The sequence below is a fragment of the Petaurus breviceps genome, unplaced genomic scaffold, assembly GCF_028583685.1.
Source record: "Petaurus breviceps papuanus isolate PSGF00001 unplaced genomic scaffold, PetGlider_PUasm1.0 185, whole genome shotgun sequence".
NCBI lineage: Eukaryota > Metazoa > Chordata > Mammalia > Diprotodontia > Petauridae > Petaurus > Petaurus breviceps.
In genome coordinates this window covers 11,693,081-11,711,237 of record NW_027185797.1, presented here as the reverse complement: position 1 = coordinate 11,711,237, position 18,157 = coordinate 11,693,081, and the positions used below count along the sequence as shown (strand labels likewise).

Sequence of the window (18,157 nt, the reverse complement as noted above, 5' to 3'; positions counted from 1 at the left end):
ATCTTAATTTTTTAAACTTCATTCTTTACATCCTATCTTAAAAGATAGCTTTACTTCCTTCTTTATGTAGGCATTAAGGAGAGATCTGTACTTTCCTTTTTTTTGTGGAGGGGGAAGGCAGGGCAATTGGGGTTAAATGACTTGCCCAAAGTCACACAGCTAGTAAGTATCAAGTGTCTAAGGCCCAATTTGAACTCAGGTCCTCCTGACTCCAGGGCTGGTGTTCTATTTACTAAGCCACCTAGCTTTCTCTGAACTTTTAGTATTACCTCCTCTTGCTTTCTATGGGAACTTAGTTCCTCTCTCTTCAATTTCTATTTTGTTCTCTGTCCTCCTAATTCCCTTCAGTTTTCAAATATGAAAGTCTCCAACCCTAAAAGATTTCTCCCTTAAGCTTTCTATCTCATCTTTCTTGTTCCTTATGGGGCAATGATGAGGTATGGGCTCTGGGAGCCCCCTTGAGCTCTCCTTGAGTCCTTGAGGTACAGGCTCTGGGAACCCCCCTTGAACTCTGATTAAATTGTCCCTTTTGATGAGGCATTTGCATGAGGCCATAAACTTTATATTGTGGCTGGGCCCAGACCTCAGTTACTAGCCTAGCCCTCCATTGTCAATCTTCTTCCCACCCTTGAGCCTATCAAAATATCAGTCCGCCTTTGAACTGGCCTAGCCCACCATTGTCTGTGGGCTCCAGGTGGCCTCCAGCAACTTCCCCCCCTAAATCATCAATTGACCTCATCTGACTTCTTCTGAAGACCCTCCCCAAACTCCTCCTCTGGACCATCCCTAGATTCCTCTTACAACTTTCTCTATATAAGATCCCATCTTCCCTCCATGTTTGTGAGAGCACCATAGAATGACCTAGTACAGACTTACTCTGTGTCCAATATAAGCGAACTTTTAATAAACTTTACTTTTCTTTGGCTGAGAAGACATGAGTCGAATTCATTTGGCAGGACCCTGCATGTTGGTATTTCGGGGTCTCCAGAGCAGCTCTAACCCTCTTTATGAGGAACCTCTTCAGCCATGCTTTTCAAAATGTCAGCTGGCACACATTACTGCTACTTCCTTAACTTTCACTCAATCCCCAATTTTCTAGTTTGGTTTTAATTCCATGTCTACTGCAATTATTCTCTCACAAGTCACTAATGACCTAATCACCAGAATCTAATGAATTCCATTCTATTTCTTCTCTACCCTTTCTTTCTTGATCTCTCTGCAGCACTACATAGGGCTGTTCCTTGTTGCCCCTTTTCTTTAAATTCAAAATAATTGTGGCTCTTATACAATTCTTTTTCTTTTGTAATTCTGTCTTCCTCACTAACTTCTCTCTCCTCTCTATGTTAATGTTACCCAAGGCTCTCTTCTCAAGTTTTTGCTCACCTTTCTTTACCCTCAAAGCTTCAGTCTGACTTTTATGCAGATGTATTCCAAATGTACAGCTCTAGCCAAAATCTCTCCTCAATTCCAGACCCAGATTTCCAACTACAGACAAGACCCCTCCACTTGGATTCCCACCAGTGCTTCAAACTGAACATGCCCCAAATCCGTTACTTTCCACTCTTCCAAGCCATGTTTCTCTTTCTGGTCCTTTTTACCTTTGAAAATGACAATGCAGGAGGCGGAGCCAAGATGGCGGAGTAGAAACAGGACTTCTGCTTGGCTCTCATTTCGACCTCCTCCAATACATTTAAAAAATGACTCTAAACAAACTTTAGAACTACAGAACCCACAAAGTGACACACAGAAACAAATCTCCTGCTGAAGGAAGCCCAGCAGGTTGGCAAGAAGAGCCCATGGCATCACTCTGGGAGCTGAGGGCAGTCCAACTGGAACCACGGTTTTAGCCCTAGGACAGTCTCAACTTGGGGGGGGGGAGCTAGAGCAGACCTCACCAGAGTACATCACCATCAGCTATAGTGGCTTTCAGACTTCTCAATTCATAAATTCCAAAGACAAAGTAAAAGATCAGTGTGGAACTTGGTTGGCCCAGAGTGGTTAGAAGACTGCAGTCTGGCTGCTACCCCCAGAGCAAGAAGCAGAGGAGGAAGTACAGTGGCTGCAGCTGCCTTGTGGTTGCTTCCAGATCTCCTGGCCTGCAGAGTATAGGGGGACCAAGTGACCATTCAAAGGGTAATCACTCTTGCTTTCACCTGCTTGGATCTGGATCATGGTCTTGGGTGATGGTCCTGGGGTGTGTGACCAGTAAGCCAGAGTGCATGGGGGCTGTAGAAAGGACATCCATCTAATAGCTCCAACAGCTGCCAAAACCCCAGGGATTTGGGAAATAGCCCTCTCCATTCTGGAAGCAGAGTTCTACTGTGGCAAAGAGCTCAAAAGTTAAGTAATTGGCTGCCAAAATAAGCAAACATTGGAAGCACAAACAGAAAATGGAATCCTTTTTGGGGGGCAAAAAAGATCAAGGCATGGAGCAGGAGAAAGACAGAGAAGTCAGAACTCCTGCATCAAAAGCCTCCAAGAAAAATGTAAATTGGTTACAGGCCATGGAGGAGCTCAAGAAGGATTTTGAAAATCAAGTAAGAGAAGTGGAGGAAAAGTTGGGAAGAGAAATGAGAACGATGCAGGAAATCATGAAAAGTGAGTCAACAGTCTGCTAAAGGAGACCCAAAAATACACTGAAGAAAATATCACCTTAAAAAGTAGACTAACTCAAATGGCAAAAGCCAATGAAGAGAAAAATGTGTTTAAAAAGCTGAATTTGCTAGATGGAAAAGGAATTTCAAAAAATTGCTGAAGAGAATAACTCCTTCAAAATTAGATTGGAGGAATTGGAAGCTAATGATTTTGTGAGAAACCAAGATACTATAAAACAGATCTAAACAAATGAAAAAAATAGAAGGCAATGTGAAATATATCTTCGGAAGAACCACTGACCTGGAAAATAGATCCAAGAGAGATAATTTAAAAAATATTTGTCTATCTGAAAGCCATGATCAATAAAAGAGTCTAGACACCATCTTTCAAGAAATTATCAAGCAAAATTTTCTTGATATTGTAGAACCAGAGGACAAAATAGACATTGAAAGAATTCACCAATCACCTCTTGAAAAAGATCCCCAAAAGAAAACTTCTAGGAATATTATAGTCAAATTCCAGAGCTCCCAGGTCAAGGAGAAAATATTGCAAGCAGTCAGGAAGAAACAATTTGAGTACTATGGAAACACAATCAGGATAACACGAGACCTAGCAGCTTCTTCATTAAGGGATCAAAGGGAATATGATATTCCAGAGGTCAAAGGAGCTAGGACTAAAACCAAGACTCACCTACCAGCAAAACTGAGTATAATGCTACAGGGAGAAATATGGTCATTCAATGAAATAGAGGATTTCAAGCATTCTTGATGAAAAAACCTTAGCTGGACAGAAAATTTGACTTTCAAATACAAGAAGCAAGAGAAGCATGAGGAGGTAAACAGGAAAAGAGAAATCATAAGGAACTTATTAAATTTGAGCTATTTACCTTCCTACATGGAAAAACAATAATTGTAACATAAGACTTTTCTCAGTATGATGATAGCTGAAGGGAATATATATGTATAGGAGGATGTATGGGTATATAAGTATATATGTGAGTATGGGCATTTGAATGTTCATGTATGCATAGACAGAGGACACAAGAAGAGTTAAATATGAAGGTATGATGTCTAAAAAATAAAATTAAGAGGCGAGAGAGGAATTTATTGGGAGAAGAAGAAATGGAGCAATAGATTAGGGTAAATTATCTCATATAAAAGAGGAAAGAGAAAACTGTTACAATGGAGGGGAAGAGCAGGAAGGTGAAAGGGAATGGGTCAACCTTATTCTCATTGAATTGGGCCTAAGGAGGGAATAACATACATACTCAATTGGATATCTTGTCCTACAGGATAATAATGGGGTAGGGGATGGGGGGGGGGGGATAGAGGGGAGGGCAGATTGGGGGACAGGGTAGTTAGAGGCAAGAATTTTTTTTTTGCCTTTTGGAGGGAAATTGGGGTTAAGTAACTTACCCAAAGTTACACGGCTAGATTTTTTGTGTGGGTGTTAAGTGTTTGAGGCCGGAACCGAACTTGGGTCCTCCTGACTCTGGGGCCGGCACTAGAGGCAAGCATTTTTGAAAGGGGATGTGTTTGAGGAAGAACGTGGAGTGGGTGGGGAGTGGGATGGGATGGAGGGAAGTGTAGTTGTTCTTTCACAATATAACTACTAAGAATGTGATTTGAGTAACTACATATGTACAATCTATATTGAATTGCTTGTCTTACCAGTGGGGGTGGGTGAGGAGGGAAGAAGGGGCAAAATATCTGGAACTCAAAGTTTTAAAAACAAATGTTTAAAAATCGGTTTTTTTTACATGCAACTAGGAAAGAGGATATACAGATCCTGGGGCATAGAGACCCATCTTGCCCTACTAGAAAGTTAGGGGGGTGATGGGGATGGGTATAAGAGAGAACAGATTGGAGGAAGGGTATTCAGTAGGACTACTCTTTTGGGGTGGGGGGTGTAAGGGAAAGACGGGGAGAAAAAAATTGTAACAAAATCTTGTGGAGAAGAATGTTGAAAACTAAAAATAAATAAATTTATTAAAAAAAAAGAAGAAAATGACAAGGCCATGGTTTTGGTCACTCACACTCCTTACCTACCTAAGCCATGGTCTCCCACAGTCACCAACTGCTAGAACTTGTCAATGTTACTACTACTTTGGTTTAGGTACTTATTATCTCACAACTGTACTATTGGGGGTAGCTTCCAAATAAGCTTCTTGCCTTCCACTCTGTTTCACCATTCTATTCAGTTAATACACTGCTGAAAATCCCTCTTGTGTCCACCCAAACAGGCCTTCTTGCTATTTGTCCCATAAGATGCTTGTCCTCCATCTTTGCATCAACTGTCTCCTATGCTTAGAATGTATTTCCTCCATACACCCAGCTCCTGCAATCCTCAGTTTCCTTCAAAGATTTGGTCTGAGCACATTACATACATGAAGCCCTTCTGGATTCCATTATCCCCTATCTGTTAGGTCTTCCTCCAACTTAAATGATCTGGTGATTACTTTATATGTATTCTGGTGGTGGTGGTATTCAGTCATTTCAGTCATGTCCAACTCTTTGTGACCTCATTTGAGGTTTTCTTGGCAAAGATACCAGAGTAGTTTGCCATTTCCTTCTCCATATCATTTTATAGCTGAGAAAACTGAGGCAAACAGGGTTAAGTGACTTGCCCAGGGTAATAGAGCTAGTGTCTGAGGACAGATTTGAATTCAGCTTTTCCTGATTTCAGTCCCAGCACTCTATCCACTGAGTCACCTAAATGCCCCTGTATTCTATATACACATATATTTATTTAATCATCTCTTCTGATAGAATACATGTTCCTTGAAGGCAGGGGCTATCTTATTTTGTCACCTTACCCCAAATGCTTGGTACATAAAAGATACTTAATAGATGCCTTTTGGTTGACAGATTAATCATTGCTTCTTAAATCCTTCAGTGATTCTTTCTTCACTACAGAATTCTTAGGGCTTAAATCCATGTCCAATAAGCCTTGGCCCAAAACTCTCTGTCTAGACATCTGTCCCACAAACTCCCTTTAAGAAAGATGTCAGTTTTCAAAATGTGTGATGTTTGGTAAATGTCAGAGTCTCAGTTTCCTTGTCAATGAAATGTGGATAAAAATGATTGATCTATCTACCTCATAGAATTATTATGAGAAAACCTCACTATGTCCTTCCAAGTAATATATAAATATGGGAATATGGACTGGACTTGTGATTTCATTGGTTTGAAAACACATGTGAGCAAACTCCCTCTACCTTCGTTGGCCTGCATCTTTATTTGTGTTTATAATCTTTCAGGGATGCCTGGTACATGGAGAAATTAAAGGACTTGCCCAGGGTCACAACATACTATGAAGGCTCTCATCCAATCTACTTATAAGTAAGACTGGTCTTGCTGCCTTGTATTGTTATTTAAGCGTTCCTTGTGTAGCAGCTAGACCATAAGCTCCTGGTGGTCAAGGAACAGTGTCTTCCACATCTTTGTAATCCTTCACTACACTTAGCCCCTGTAATGTGATATGCCATTTAGTGATCTTATAAATGTTTGTTGCTTGATGATAAGATGAATTTCTTATTATCTGGTGATCATGGTGCACAGTGGGTTTGTTGCCCAATTAGCCGAGGTCTGCATCACTGTCCTCTTGTTCATGGATATAGCAGGGATCACCCTATCCAGGAACTGTCATCCAACTATAATAGGGACATTTGACCGCAGGAAGACTGCAACTAGTGGTGAGGCATTTAAGTTACTTAGCTGACTAAATTATGAATTTTTGTTAATCTGTAGCGATTCATTTTCTTTCCCCTGTTCACATAGATAACTTAGATTCTTTATCTTATCTCAGAGCACAGCTAGGACCCACCTCCTTACTTGAGGCCTTTCCTCCTCTGACCACCTGTGAATGGTCTCAAACTCCTGAAAAAGTTCTCTATTGCTTTGTATATGAAAAGCAAGATAACCGAGTAGAGAGAGAATTGGTTTTAGAGTCAGGAAGTTTTAGTTTCAAGTTTTGCCTCTGATTTTTATTGACTGTGTGATCCCAGGCAAATTATTTAACTTCCCAATGCCCCAGGCACTCTAACACTATGAGTTCCTGGTCTCCATTGTTAGATGTAGGTGTTGGGTTTTTTCTTTTGAATTCCACCACATCAGTGAAATCATAGGTCCTAACCTCAAATATGTTTATATATAATTGGCACCAGAGACTTAGTACTGAAAAGGGATCTTAGAGGTCACCTACTCTTTGAATAAGGTAAGGTGGAAGGGACCTCAGCAGCCATGTAGTTCAATTTCTATGTGAAATGAATGCCCATCACAACATACCAGTCGGGTGGACCTCCGACCACATTATTTTGAAAATGATGAAACAGAAATCTGGAGAAATGTAGAGATTTGCTCAAGATCACCTGGGTAGAAAGTAGCAAAGCTGGAACTGGAACTTACATCTGATAACTCTAAATCCAGTATTCTCTTGACTGTGCAATGTTGTAACCCCTAGTAGAATGTATACTCACAGAATGCAGGGACAATTTTGATTCTGTCTTTGGATGCACCATACTCAGTATCAAGACTTATATGTAGGGGGAATGTAATGCTTGTTGAACTGAAGAATTCATAATAGAATCCATACTAGGTGATCAATATATGTTCAATAAGCATAATGAGCCAACATCAACTTTTCCTAGGGACAGAAGACTTAAGTGTTTTCTGAAGCTTCTAGAAATAAATAAATGAGGATAATAGTAAATCATCATCATAATAAAAAGTTTTCTTTTGGACTGCATTGCAGTTATGCCTATTCCCCATGCCCCCCCCCCCTTTATAAGAAACAAAAATATTTTAAAATTTTCTTTCTCTAAAAATCCCAGCTATAGTGAGTTACATTTGAAATGTAGACAATCAAAGTTCAATCATTTCTCCTTATAAAGTAATTCATTGGTGCTACTAGAAAATAAACTTGGAAGAGGCAGGTGATACTTCAGAATGTTCAGCAAGAGCCAAATTGAGACAAAAAAGAAAAAAGTACAATAATCTTGCATTAGGGTCCTAAATCTAGGATTCATGTTTTTGTTCTTGGTTTCCAAATTTAGCATAATTTCCATCCTTAACTTTCTTACCTTGTGCAAAAAAAGTGCTATTGTTTCATATTTCATGAGCACCCGCTCCTGGCCCATATTCTATTTACAGGAACACATAAGTCACAGAATAAGATCTTTCCCAACTGTTCTGCCAAAGCTGAAATCTCTTCCTCCTTGCTCGCCTACCAACCTTTCAGATTTAAACTTAGAGCCATTATTTTTCAGGGGCATTATGTGCCTCTGGGACACATTTTTAAACTAACTTTTTCATCTGTTAAAGAAACGAGTCAATTTTTCCCTTTCTCCCCAAAAAAGAATAACAAATGATCAATCAATAATAACTACATTTCTCCTGAGTCATTCCATTAAATTAGGTTTCTTGATGGTATTGAACACTTTCAAAAACCCACATGCATATCCGAGTCTCACCATGTAGTTATTATTTGTGACACATTAGAGAGAATGTCTACATTTTGACTAAGTCTATAAGGGGAAATGAAATACTGTATGGTAATATAAATCCTTTACTTTAAAATATTTCAGAAATGCAGACCAATAAAGAATTAAGAGAACATTGCAATTGGATAGCATTGACCCCACTGTAGACAATGGTTTACACATTTGTCTGACTGATCCCCTAGTACACACTTCCATATTGGAAATGTACAGGAATAAAATAAGTACTTCTAAACATAAAACAGAGTTGATGCTGCTTAAGCTCAGTCTGAGCCTATCCAATTGTGAAAAAACCCACTTATTTTAAAATGTCTTCTGTTTTAGTCATTCATCAAAACATAATTATTTTTGGAGAAATGAAAGATAGAACCACATCAATTCTATGATGCTTCAACCCACTTTTTTATGCTTCTAAGATGATCTTTTTTAGACTTGGAGCTCATCTTATTACTCAAATCCAGAATTTCAGAAATGGAAGACACCTCAGTTGCACCTAATTCAGCTTATACTTGAAGAGACTGCCAGCAACAACATGCTTGACAAATAATAATCAACACCCTCTTTGAAGATCTGACGATGGGCAATCTAGTGAAGAACTCATTACTCACCAAAGTGAATCATTCCATATTTGGTAGTTCTTGTTGTTAGAAAGTTTCCCTTCCTCACCCCCAACATCAAGGTCGAATTTATCTCTTTTTAATTTTCACCACTTTCTCTCAGTTTCTCCTTTTGACTCTCATTATGAAAAGGCTCTGTGATGGCCCTTTTGATACTTGATGATATCTATCATGTTCCCTCTGATTCTTCTTCTTTTCTGTCCAAATATCCTTAGTTCCTTCAATCAGTCTTCATATACCTTTGACTTGACGTTCAGTCTGGTTTCCTTCCTCTAGTCCTTCTATACCCTTTAGATCTTTCCTCTGTTCAAAAATATTCACTATTATCTACCAAGTAAAATTCAATCTCCTGTTCCTAACATTGAGTCTTCCACAATCAGGGGCTACCCTACATTTCCACCTTTACCTTTCCTCCTTGGTTTGTGTTTTCTTTATCAAAAGGCTACCACACATCTTAACACCCTTCATATGTTTTTTCATCTGAAAAATGAGATAATAACAGCATTTACCTTCCATAGTGTATTTGAGGATCTAAGGAGATAACATATAAAGCATTTTGAAAACTTTAGAATGGTCTATACGTGCTATTATTACTATGATTCTCAGGGGTTAATAGCCTCCTTCATCTCAATGACCTTATATTCATATTTTTTTCATTTATTTAACTCTGTACACATCCTTTTCCCCATATAGAATAGAAACTTCTTGAGGGCAGATGTAGTTACTTTTTGTCTTTATATTACCAAGGGCTGGCACAGTATTCTATACATAGGAGGAACATAACAAAAAGCTTCCTGAACCAATGAATGAATGAGGTTTGTTGTTTTCAATAACATATACACAATAGCATGTTCAGACTTGATGAGCTATCAACTCCCTTAGAGCATTAGCATCCTATCATTCTCAAACTCTGCTTTCCCAGCCCCCTGGGATGCAGAATATATTATCATTCAGGGATAAAACTTTCACCTATATCTAGGTCATTCCACAGACATTCTTAAATTAAAAAACATTCTTTAAGTATACAGTACTGAGTTAGCAGCTACAAAAATCCCAAGATGATGCAGCAAGTTCTGAAATTGCCAAACGGGAACTCTGACCAAGCTTCCCTTGTTTATTGTGCTTATCAGAGAAAGATGATTTGCTTGAAGTCTGAGGCATTGACATAAGAGCCAAACAGATGTCAGATTCATTTATAATTCATGTTTATTATAAGGCAAGCAGTACCTACCAACTACACCAGGAAGAATGTATCATCTAGGTTCAGAAAATGTTAGAGTTGGAAGAGACCACAGATTCCAGCTTCACCACTTACTATCTGAGCCTGAGTAATTTATGTCACATTTCTGAGCCTCAGTTTCCTCACAGTTCATTGAGGACATCAGATTGGATGACCTACCCATCTGACTCAATGCACAGGATTGTTAGAAGACCAAAAGATATTGGGGACAAAGAGACTCTGAAGTTAAAGAAACATTGGGGCCGATAAAGAGGTAAAATAATCAGGAGAAAACCTTTTCTTAATGATAAAAGGAGAAAAGTAGAAGGTAAAAATGTGAGATTTGTGGAAATTATTGATTTCTTTGGTGATGAGGAAGAATGCGAAATATGTAAGTACCTTTACCCATAACATATTTGAACATTATGACAATGGTAATAGAAATAACCTACTAATTCATTCTTTTATAGTAACTGACTCTCTAGATAGATATTGATGTATATATATCTTCTATCTATAGAAATATTTTAAAACTATTTTTAACATTTATTTATTTTTTGAATTATGAATTCTCTTTTCCTCTTACTCCTCCCTGACCACTGAGAAGGCAAGAAATATAATATCAAACATACATGTGAAATTATGGGAAAATATTTCCATAATAGTCATATCCCTAAAAGTAAAGCAAAAAAGTGAGAAAAATATACTTTGATTTTAACTCAGATTCCAGTTCTTTCTTTGGAGGTGGATAGCATTTTTATCATAAGTCTTTTGGAGTTGTCTTTCATCATTGCATTGATCAGGATAACTAAGTCATACACAGTTGATCATCAGAAAATATTGATGTTACTACAGTGTTCTGGTTCTGCTCACTTCACTTTGATCAGTTAATGTAAGTCTTTCCATGTTTTTTTTTTCTGAAACTATCCTGCTTATCATTTCTTATAGCACAGTAGTATTCCATCACTATCGTATACCACAAGTAGTTCAGCCATTCCCCAATTGATGGGCATTACTTCAATTTCTAAATCTGCCACCATAAAATAGGTGATATAAATGTTTTTGTATACATAGGTCCTTTCCTTTTTTCTTAGATCTTTTTGGGATACAGACCTAGTAGTGGTATTTCTGGGTCAAAGAGTTTTATAAGCTTTTGGGCATAGTTCCAAATTGCTCTCTGAAATAGTTGGATAAGTTCATAACTCCACCAATAATAGTGTCTCAATTTTTGACATTCCACTCTGATATTCGTTATTTTCCTTTTCTGTAATATTAGCCCATCTGATATGTGTGAAGTGGTACTCCAGGGTTTTTTAAATTTTCATTTCTCTAATCAGTAGTGATTTAGAGCATTTTTTATATGACTATAGATGGACATGATTTATTCTGAAAGCTGCTTGTATCTCTTGACCATTTATCAATTGGGGAATGACTTGCAGTCTTATGAATTTATTTGCTGTAAATTTTTCTCCAGTTTCCTGGTTTTCTTCTAATCTTGGCTGCATTGGTTTTCATTTTACAAAACCTTTATAATTTAATGAAATAAAATGATCCATTTTACCTCCTGTGATCCTGTTTATCTCCTGTTTGGTCCTAACTTCTTCCCTTATCGATAGATCTGATCTAATTTGCTTATGATATTATTCTTTAGGTATAAGTTATGTACCTATTTTGACTGTATCTTGGGATATTGTGTGAGACGTTGATCTATACCTACTTTCTTCCAAATTGGAAATTTTGGTCAAATAATGAGTTTTTAACCCTGAAACTTGGAACTTTGAGTTTATTGAACAATAGATTGGCTACTGTGTTCTGTGTATCTAACCTATTCTACTGATTCACAGCTATATTTCTTACCAGTACTAGAATTTTTTTCATAATTACCACTTTCAATGTAATTTGAGATCTGGTAATTCTAGGCCATCTTTCACATTTTATTTTCATTGCTTCCTTTGATATTCTTTTGTTTTTTTAAGCAATTGGGGTTAAATAACTTGATCAAGTTTACATGGCCAGTTATTTCTGGGTGTAGTGCTAAGTATCAGAGCCCAGATTTGATCCCCAGGTCATCATGACACAGGAGCCGGTTCTCTTACTCGCTGAGCCACCTGGCTGCCCCTGATTCCTTTGATATTCTTGACTTTTAATTTTTCTAGATGAATTTCATTATTATTTTTTTACCTCTATAAAATAATTTTTGTTTGCTTTATTGGTATGGCACATAATAAGTAAGTTAATTTAGGTAAAATTTTCATTTTTTTGCATTGGTTCAGCCTATACATGATCAACTAATATTTCTCTTTCAGGTTTATCTTTTTAGACTTGTGAGTCTTGTGCTTGAATGCTGAATTTTCTGGTCAGCTCCAGTATTTGCAACAGGAATGTTCGATTACTTTATACTTCCTCTATTTCATTAAATATGCATTTTCTCCCAGAAAGATTATACCCATTTTGCTGGGTAGGTTCCTTCTAGTTCCTTTGCCTTCTGGAATGTCATATTCGAAGCGGTCTTCTCCTTTAATGTGGAAGCTGCTAAATCTTTTGTGATCTCTATCTTTTTGTGGCTTTATGATAGTTGAATTGTTTCTTGCTGCTTATATTAGTTTCTCTTTGACCTGGGAGCTCTGTAATTTTGCTATATTATTCCTGGGAGTTTTCATTTTGAGATCTCTTTCAGGATGTGATCAATGGATTCATTCAATTTCCACTTTGCCCACTGGTTCTAGTATATCAGGACAGTTTTCCTTGATAATTTCTTGAAAAAAGATTTTTAGGTTATTTTTTTTATCATGGCTTTCAAGTATTTGTTTCAATAATTATTAAATTATTTCTCAATCTATTTTCTAGGTCTATTGTTTTTTTTTTCTTTTTGATGAGATTTTACCTTTTCTTGTATTTTTTTTTCATTTTTTTGACTTTGCCTTATTGTTTTTTGATTTCTCATGGAGTCATTAGCATCTGTTTGCCCAATTCTAATTTTTAAGAAATTTTTTTTTCAGTGAGCTTTTTTACATCTTTTTTTCATTTGATCAATTCTGATTTTTAAAGTCAATGGATTTTTGCATCTCTTACAACTTGGCCAATTCTGTCTTTTTAAGGTATTATTTTCTTCAATTTTTTGTGTGCTTCTTTTACCAAGTTGTTGACTCTTTTCAGAATTTTCTTGGATCACTCTCATTCTTTTCCCCATTTTTTTGCCTCTCTTATTTGACTTTCAAAATTCTTTTTGAGTTCTTCCAGGAATTTTTGTTGTACTTGAGTCCAATGGACATTTTTTTTGAAGCTTTGCTTGTAGCAATTTTGACAGCATTGTCTTCTGAGTTTATGTCTTGAGCTTCCTTGTCTCTATAGAAGCTTTTTATGGTCAGGTTCTTTTTGTTGTTGTTGTTGTTGTATTTTTGCTCTTTTCCCTTGCCTATTGATTAATTTTTAACTTTAGTTAAAGTTGGACTTTTCTGCTAGGTTGGTGAGAGAACTGTTCCAAGATTCAATTTTGGTTTTTTTGTTTGTTTTTTGCTGCTGCTGCCTTTAGAGCTAATTCTGGGGGTCTATAAGTTTTTGATGCTTCTAGCATGGTATGATCCAAATCAACATTGTGGTCACTGCTCTCTTAGCCTCTACTCTGTCTTTGTCCAGAAAGGAACTTTACTTCCATGAAGCTACAAGTGCTACTGCCCCTTTCTGCTTTGGAACTGAGACCAGGGCCCAAGCTCTCTTGTGAGTGACCACAAGCACTCTTCTGTCCCCTAGAACTGTGACCAGGACCTCTTCTTCCCTGCAGCTACAAGAGCTCATGATCCTCTTCACCCTGGAAATTTGGTTCGTAATTACATATAAGCAATGCAACAGGGTCCTGCACTTAGCGACAGCAATGAGTCCACTGTATTCTGATCAGTTGTCTGATTCCCTTACCATCTTGGTACTGAGAGTTCCTAATGTTGCTACTGTTGCTATTGCAGTTAACTCCAAGGCCTGTTGCTGGTGTTGCCATGGCATGTGCTGCACTCTTGACTGACCCCCACCTTGGTGTCACATACCTCTCCTCTAGCCTCCTAAATTGTCGTGGCTGGAAAATTATCTCACTTTGACCTTTTGTTGTCTCTGTCACTCCCCAATTTGATTTGAGGTGTTATTTTAAAGTTGTTTAGCAGGAAATATTGGGAGAGTTCAGCTCATTTGCTGCTTATATTCTACCAGCTTCAATTTATAGGTGTCTACCCAAATGCATGCTGATATCCAGGCAATTGACATCCTTTCATCCACTTGGTCTTTCCTCTGTGGATGGTATGGGTAAGTTTTTTTGAATAATTACAGATTTCTTTTAGGTGACTCTCCTACATTATAGGGTTTATTACAGTCAGCAAAGAGTTCGAATATGAATATATAAATATAAATATTTAGAATTGAATTTCCAAACCCAACACTCTTTCCAATTTACCATGCTGCTCTTGATCTTAACCAGTGCCTGTCTATACTTCAATACTCTCTCTACTATGCAGCACTGAATAAGATGAAGGTGAATGTGAAAAAAAACCTTTGAAAAGTATTAGAAACACAACATAGTATATTGCCCTTACTCTAATGAGATGAAGAGGATGAAAAGAAGCATGATAGTTATTAGGTGAATTAACTCTGACCTATATCATTCACCAACTCTACCACCATTAACTTCCCAAACATAACCAGAAATATACTTTCCTGGCTTGAAGCTTTACACTGTTTTTTTTTCCTTTCATACCTACTCAACCTTGGGAAAAGTGTAGATTCAATAGTCCTTTGACTGGCAGCTGCCATTCAAAAAACATTACATGGATTTTTGGTCATGTTGGTACAAGTCATCAAATCTGGGAGTCCTGGCATATATAGTATATCTGGTCACCTTCACTTAGGATGATATTTAAAGCCATACTATATAATCTTTATATCTAATTGCTTTTCAATTGCAATTCAATTACCTCTTAATTTGAATTTAAAAATTCTCTTTCCAGAAACAGTTGCAAACAAACCTTGAATGCAGTAATGATGCTTTAAAAAGACCTTTTTTGTCAAGCAAGAGTCCTATTGTAATGTGAAACAGTCATGCCTAATTTGTTTTGTGAACAAAAAATATTCTTACATAGAGTTCTCTTATCTTGTAAAAAAAAAACCCTCACACTTTATACACATTGTGTACATTCAGTTTTTTGAAACATCTAATGGAATGGCTTTGTGCTCAGTATCTTCATAAAGAAATCATTAGTCACTGAAGAAACAAGGATGGCTTGTGTAAAGGTACACTGAGTCTGTGTCTATGTGATTTACACCACTTAACACAATGCCCAGCACACAGTAGGTGATTAATAAATATTGTTCATTGATTCCATATAAGTGGGATGAAAACACCTCTTTCTTCCTTTGAAATCATTTCTTTCAATTACATTATGGAAGTTATACAAATACATTTCTATCACATGGATTTTTTTTAACAATGAAATGAAAATATTTTCACTGTCCTATTTCTGTGACTTCAAAATGATTCTAGAATAGGGATAAAAATCTAATTGTACATTATTTCAATATCTTAGTACCTTGTAGCAAAGGTGGAAGCAAAATCATAGAATGATAGATAAAGTTTTAAAAGAACTTATAAGTCATTTTGCTCACCCTCCATCTTGTTTTATAATCAATCAACAAGTAACTTATTAAGGACCTACTTGAAGGAAGCTAGGTGAAGTAGTGAATAGTGCATTTTCAATCCTAGTTGATTACATCAACAGGTCCTGAAATAGATGGCCACATCAGGGGAACCAAAGTACTCTGATATGTTATACTTATTGATGAATTGAAAACAAAATCAATTTATTTAAAAAATATTCATTGAAAACCTAGTGTGTGCAGAGCACTGGGGAATTAAAAAAAACAGTCCTTGTCAAGAAACTTACAGGGGCATAAAACATGCATACAGATGATTCAATACAAAGTATAGAGGAAGTAATTTAGAGGCTTATAAGATTATAGGTTTAATGAAATGCTTGGAAGGGGACTTATAGACCATCTGGTTAAAGCTCTTCATTTAACAGGCAATGAAACTAATGCTTAGGGAAATGAAATGACTTGCCCAAGGTCACAGGCATTAAGTAGCAGTTGTGGGATTCAAAGCGAGGTCCTCTGTCTCCAAATCTAGCACACTAACAAATATTCAGAGAACTGATTCTGGTTCAAAGTCAGTGCCTCCAACAGACCAACCACAGGTAAAATCTCATAGCCAACGAACAATGGATTGTTAGGTTAAAATCTTTCACTTCTTTGTAACACAAGAGTGCCCATTTTATCTTCCCTAATTCTCTTGTCCTCCCCTTCCTTCTTTCTTCTTTACCTTAGTGCTTGTTACTTAGACCTTTACTCATGTGTGAACTAAAAAAAAAAAGACTTCAAGAATCTTCCATTTTTTTCTTATAGAATAATATTTGAGATCCTATAATATATGGCATAGTATATGGACTAATACTACTAAATTTTGAAAATTCCCTTGTTTGTATTCTATTCTGCAATCGTTTTCTTTTTTTAAAGCAATCGGGGTTAAGTAACTTGCTCAAGGTTACACGGCCAGTTATTCTGTGTGGGTGTTAATATCTGAGGCTGGAACTAATCCCAGGTCTTCCCAACTCTTACTCACTGGTCACCTAGCTGCCCCACCTGTAATCATTTTCTAAGTGGAAATAGGATGAAAAAAGGTCAAAGAGATAAAGAACAAATATGCCCCTTCCTCAATTCCCCATGTTCTTCTACCCTCTCTAGGGCTTCTACTTTCTTAGGGGTCCAGAAGAAAACTACCAAAGCAGGATTCAGAGGCCACATGTCACGGGAGAGTGCTCTGGGTTTGGAGTTGAGAAGATGTGGGTTTGTACCCTGTCTCAGATATTTACATGGGTCATGATCCTGGGCAAGTCACTTAGCTTCTCTGACCCTTAGTTTTCTCATCTGTAAAATGAGGGAGTTGAATTCATTGACCTCTAATGGTCTCTTTTAGTTTCAAGTCTATGATGGTAAGATCCAAGTCCTTTGAGTCCCAAATCCAACCCTCTATTTGCTCTAATACTTTCACTACCTATATGACCTAGGGCAATAAAAACTTATCCTTCCTGGACTTAGTTGCCTCATCAGCAAAATAGAGTTTTTTAGGTTACATGGCCTTTAATGCCCTTGCCACTTCTAAATATGTAACCCACAACACTTCTTTCTAGCCCTTCAAAAAGTCTTTCTTTACTTTTGTTCAAGACAGGATAGTAATTCTTAAGGAATTTAGCTCCATTCAACCTGAGTAGAGACAAAAGGGTATCAAGGGTATTCTGGAGACCCTGATTCTTAAGCATGGAGGACACACTCTGCCTCTTTTTATAGTATTTGTCACCACAGAATCTTGGTCTTCTGACAAGGTGGTAATTCTATCTTTAATTCATTCTAATGGAAAATACTTAAGGCTTTGAACTACCTTGGTAAAAAATAATTTGCTGGCTGTAGGCAAAGAAGCATATGACAGAACATAAACAAAGCAAGTCACAAGTCCTTTTCTTTTACTCCAATTTTGGTGAAATGAGGAGAGCAACATAAAACACTGGCTAGGGTTTATTTGAATAAAGGAACAGTAGAAAAGCTGAGGAAGGCAATTCTAAGAAATTCAAATATGTCCTTCTCTCAATTTGCATGAGGGGCCAATTCATGCCAATGCAAATGAAGTCTGAGCTCATCTTCACTTCCCAACAAGGTCTGGATCACATTCCTGTCCTTCCCTTCCCTTTGTCAATGGCACCAGAATGGTCACCTCAGGTTCTTACCTATAATGAACAGAATCTCCACTGCGATGTCGCTGACCGTGGTGCTCCTTGTTGTGGACAGCTCATCATTTCCAATAAAGCAAACGTTGTAAGGTACAGTCACAGCGACATAGAACGTCGCCAACAAGATCAGCCAGTCCCAGCCAGCTTTAAAAGTGCTAAAATGCAAAAGGATGAATTTGGACTTTTTTGCATCTGAAACTTTGTACTCCGGAAATGCTGGTTTATCTACAAAAACATTCTGTAGACAAAAAAAAAAAAAGGGAGAGAGGGAGGAAACCCCATATTAGCTAAAATCCTCAGATTGCATTGCATACAATTCTATAATATAGTATTTTGTGCTTACAAAATCAATATATAATCATGACTCCTTCCTTCTTTCCTTATTCTTTCTTTCTTTCTTTCTTTCTTTCTT

General features: G+C 37.2%; 1 protein-coding gene across 1 annotated transcript in view; it reads right to left on the bottom strand.

Annotated features, from left to right (window-relative positions):
• KCNH8 (potassium voltage-gated channel subfamily H member 8) overlaps positions 1-18,157 on the bottom strand; it is a 400,864-nt gene that overhangs the window by 171,351 nt on the left and 211,356 nt on the right. Inside the window, exon 5 of the mRNA XM_069088459.1 lies at positions 17,743-17,983. Within this exon, the coding sequence (XP_068944560.1) occupies positions 17,743-17,983 (241 nt within the window). The remainder of the gene's footprint in view (positions 1-17,742; positions 17,984-18,157) is intronic.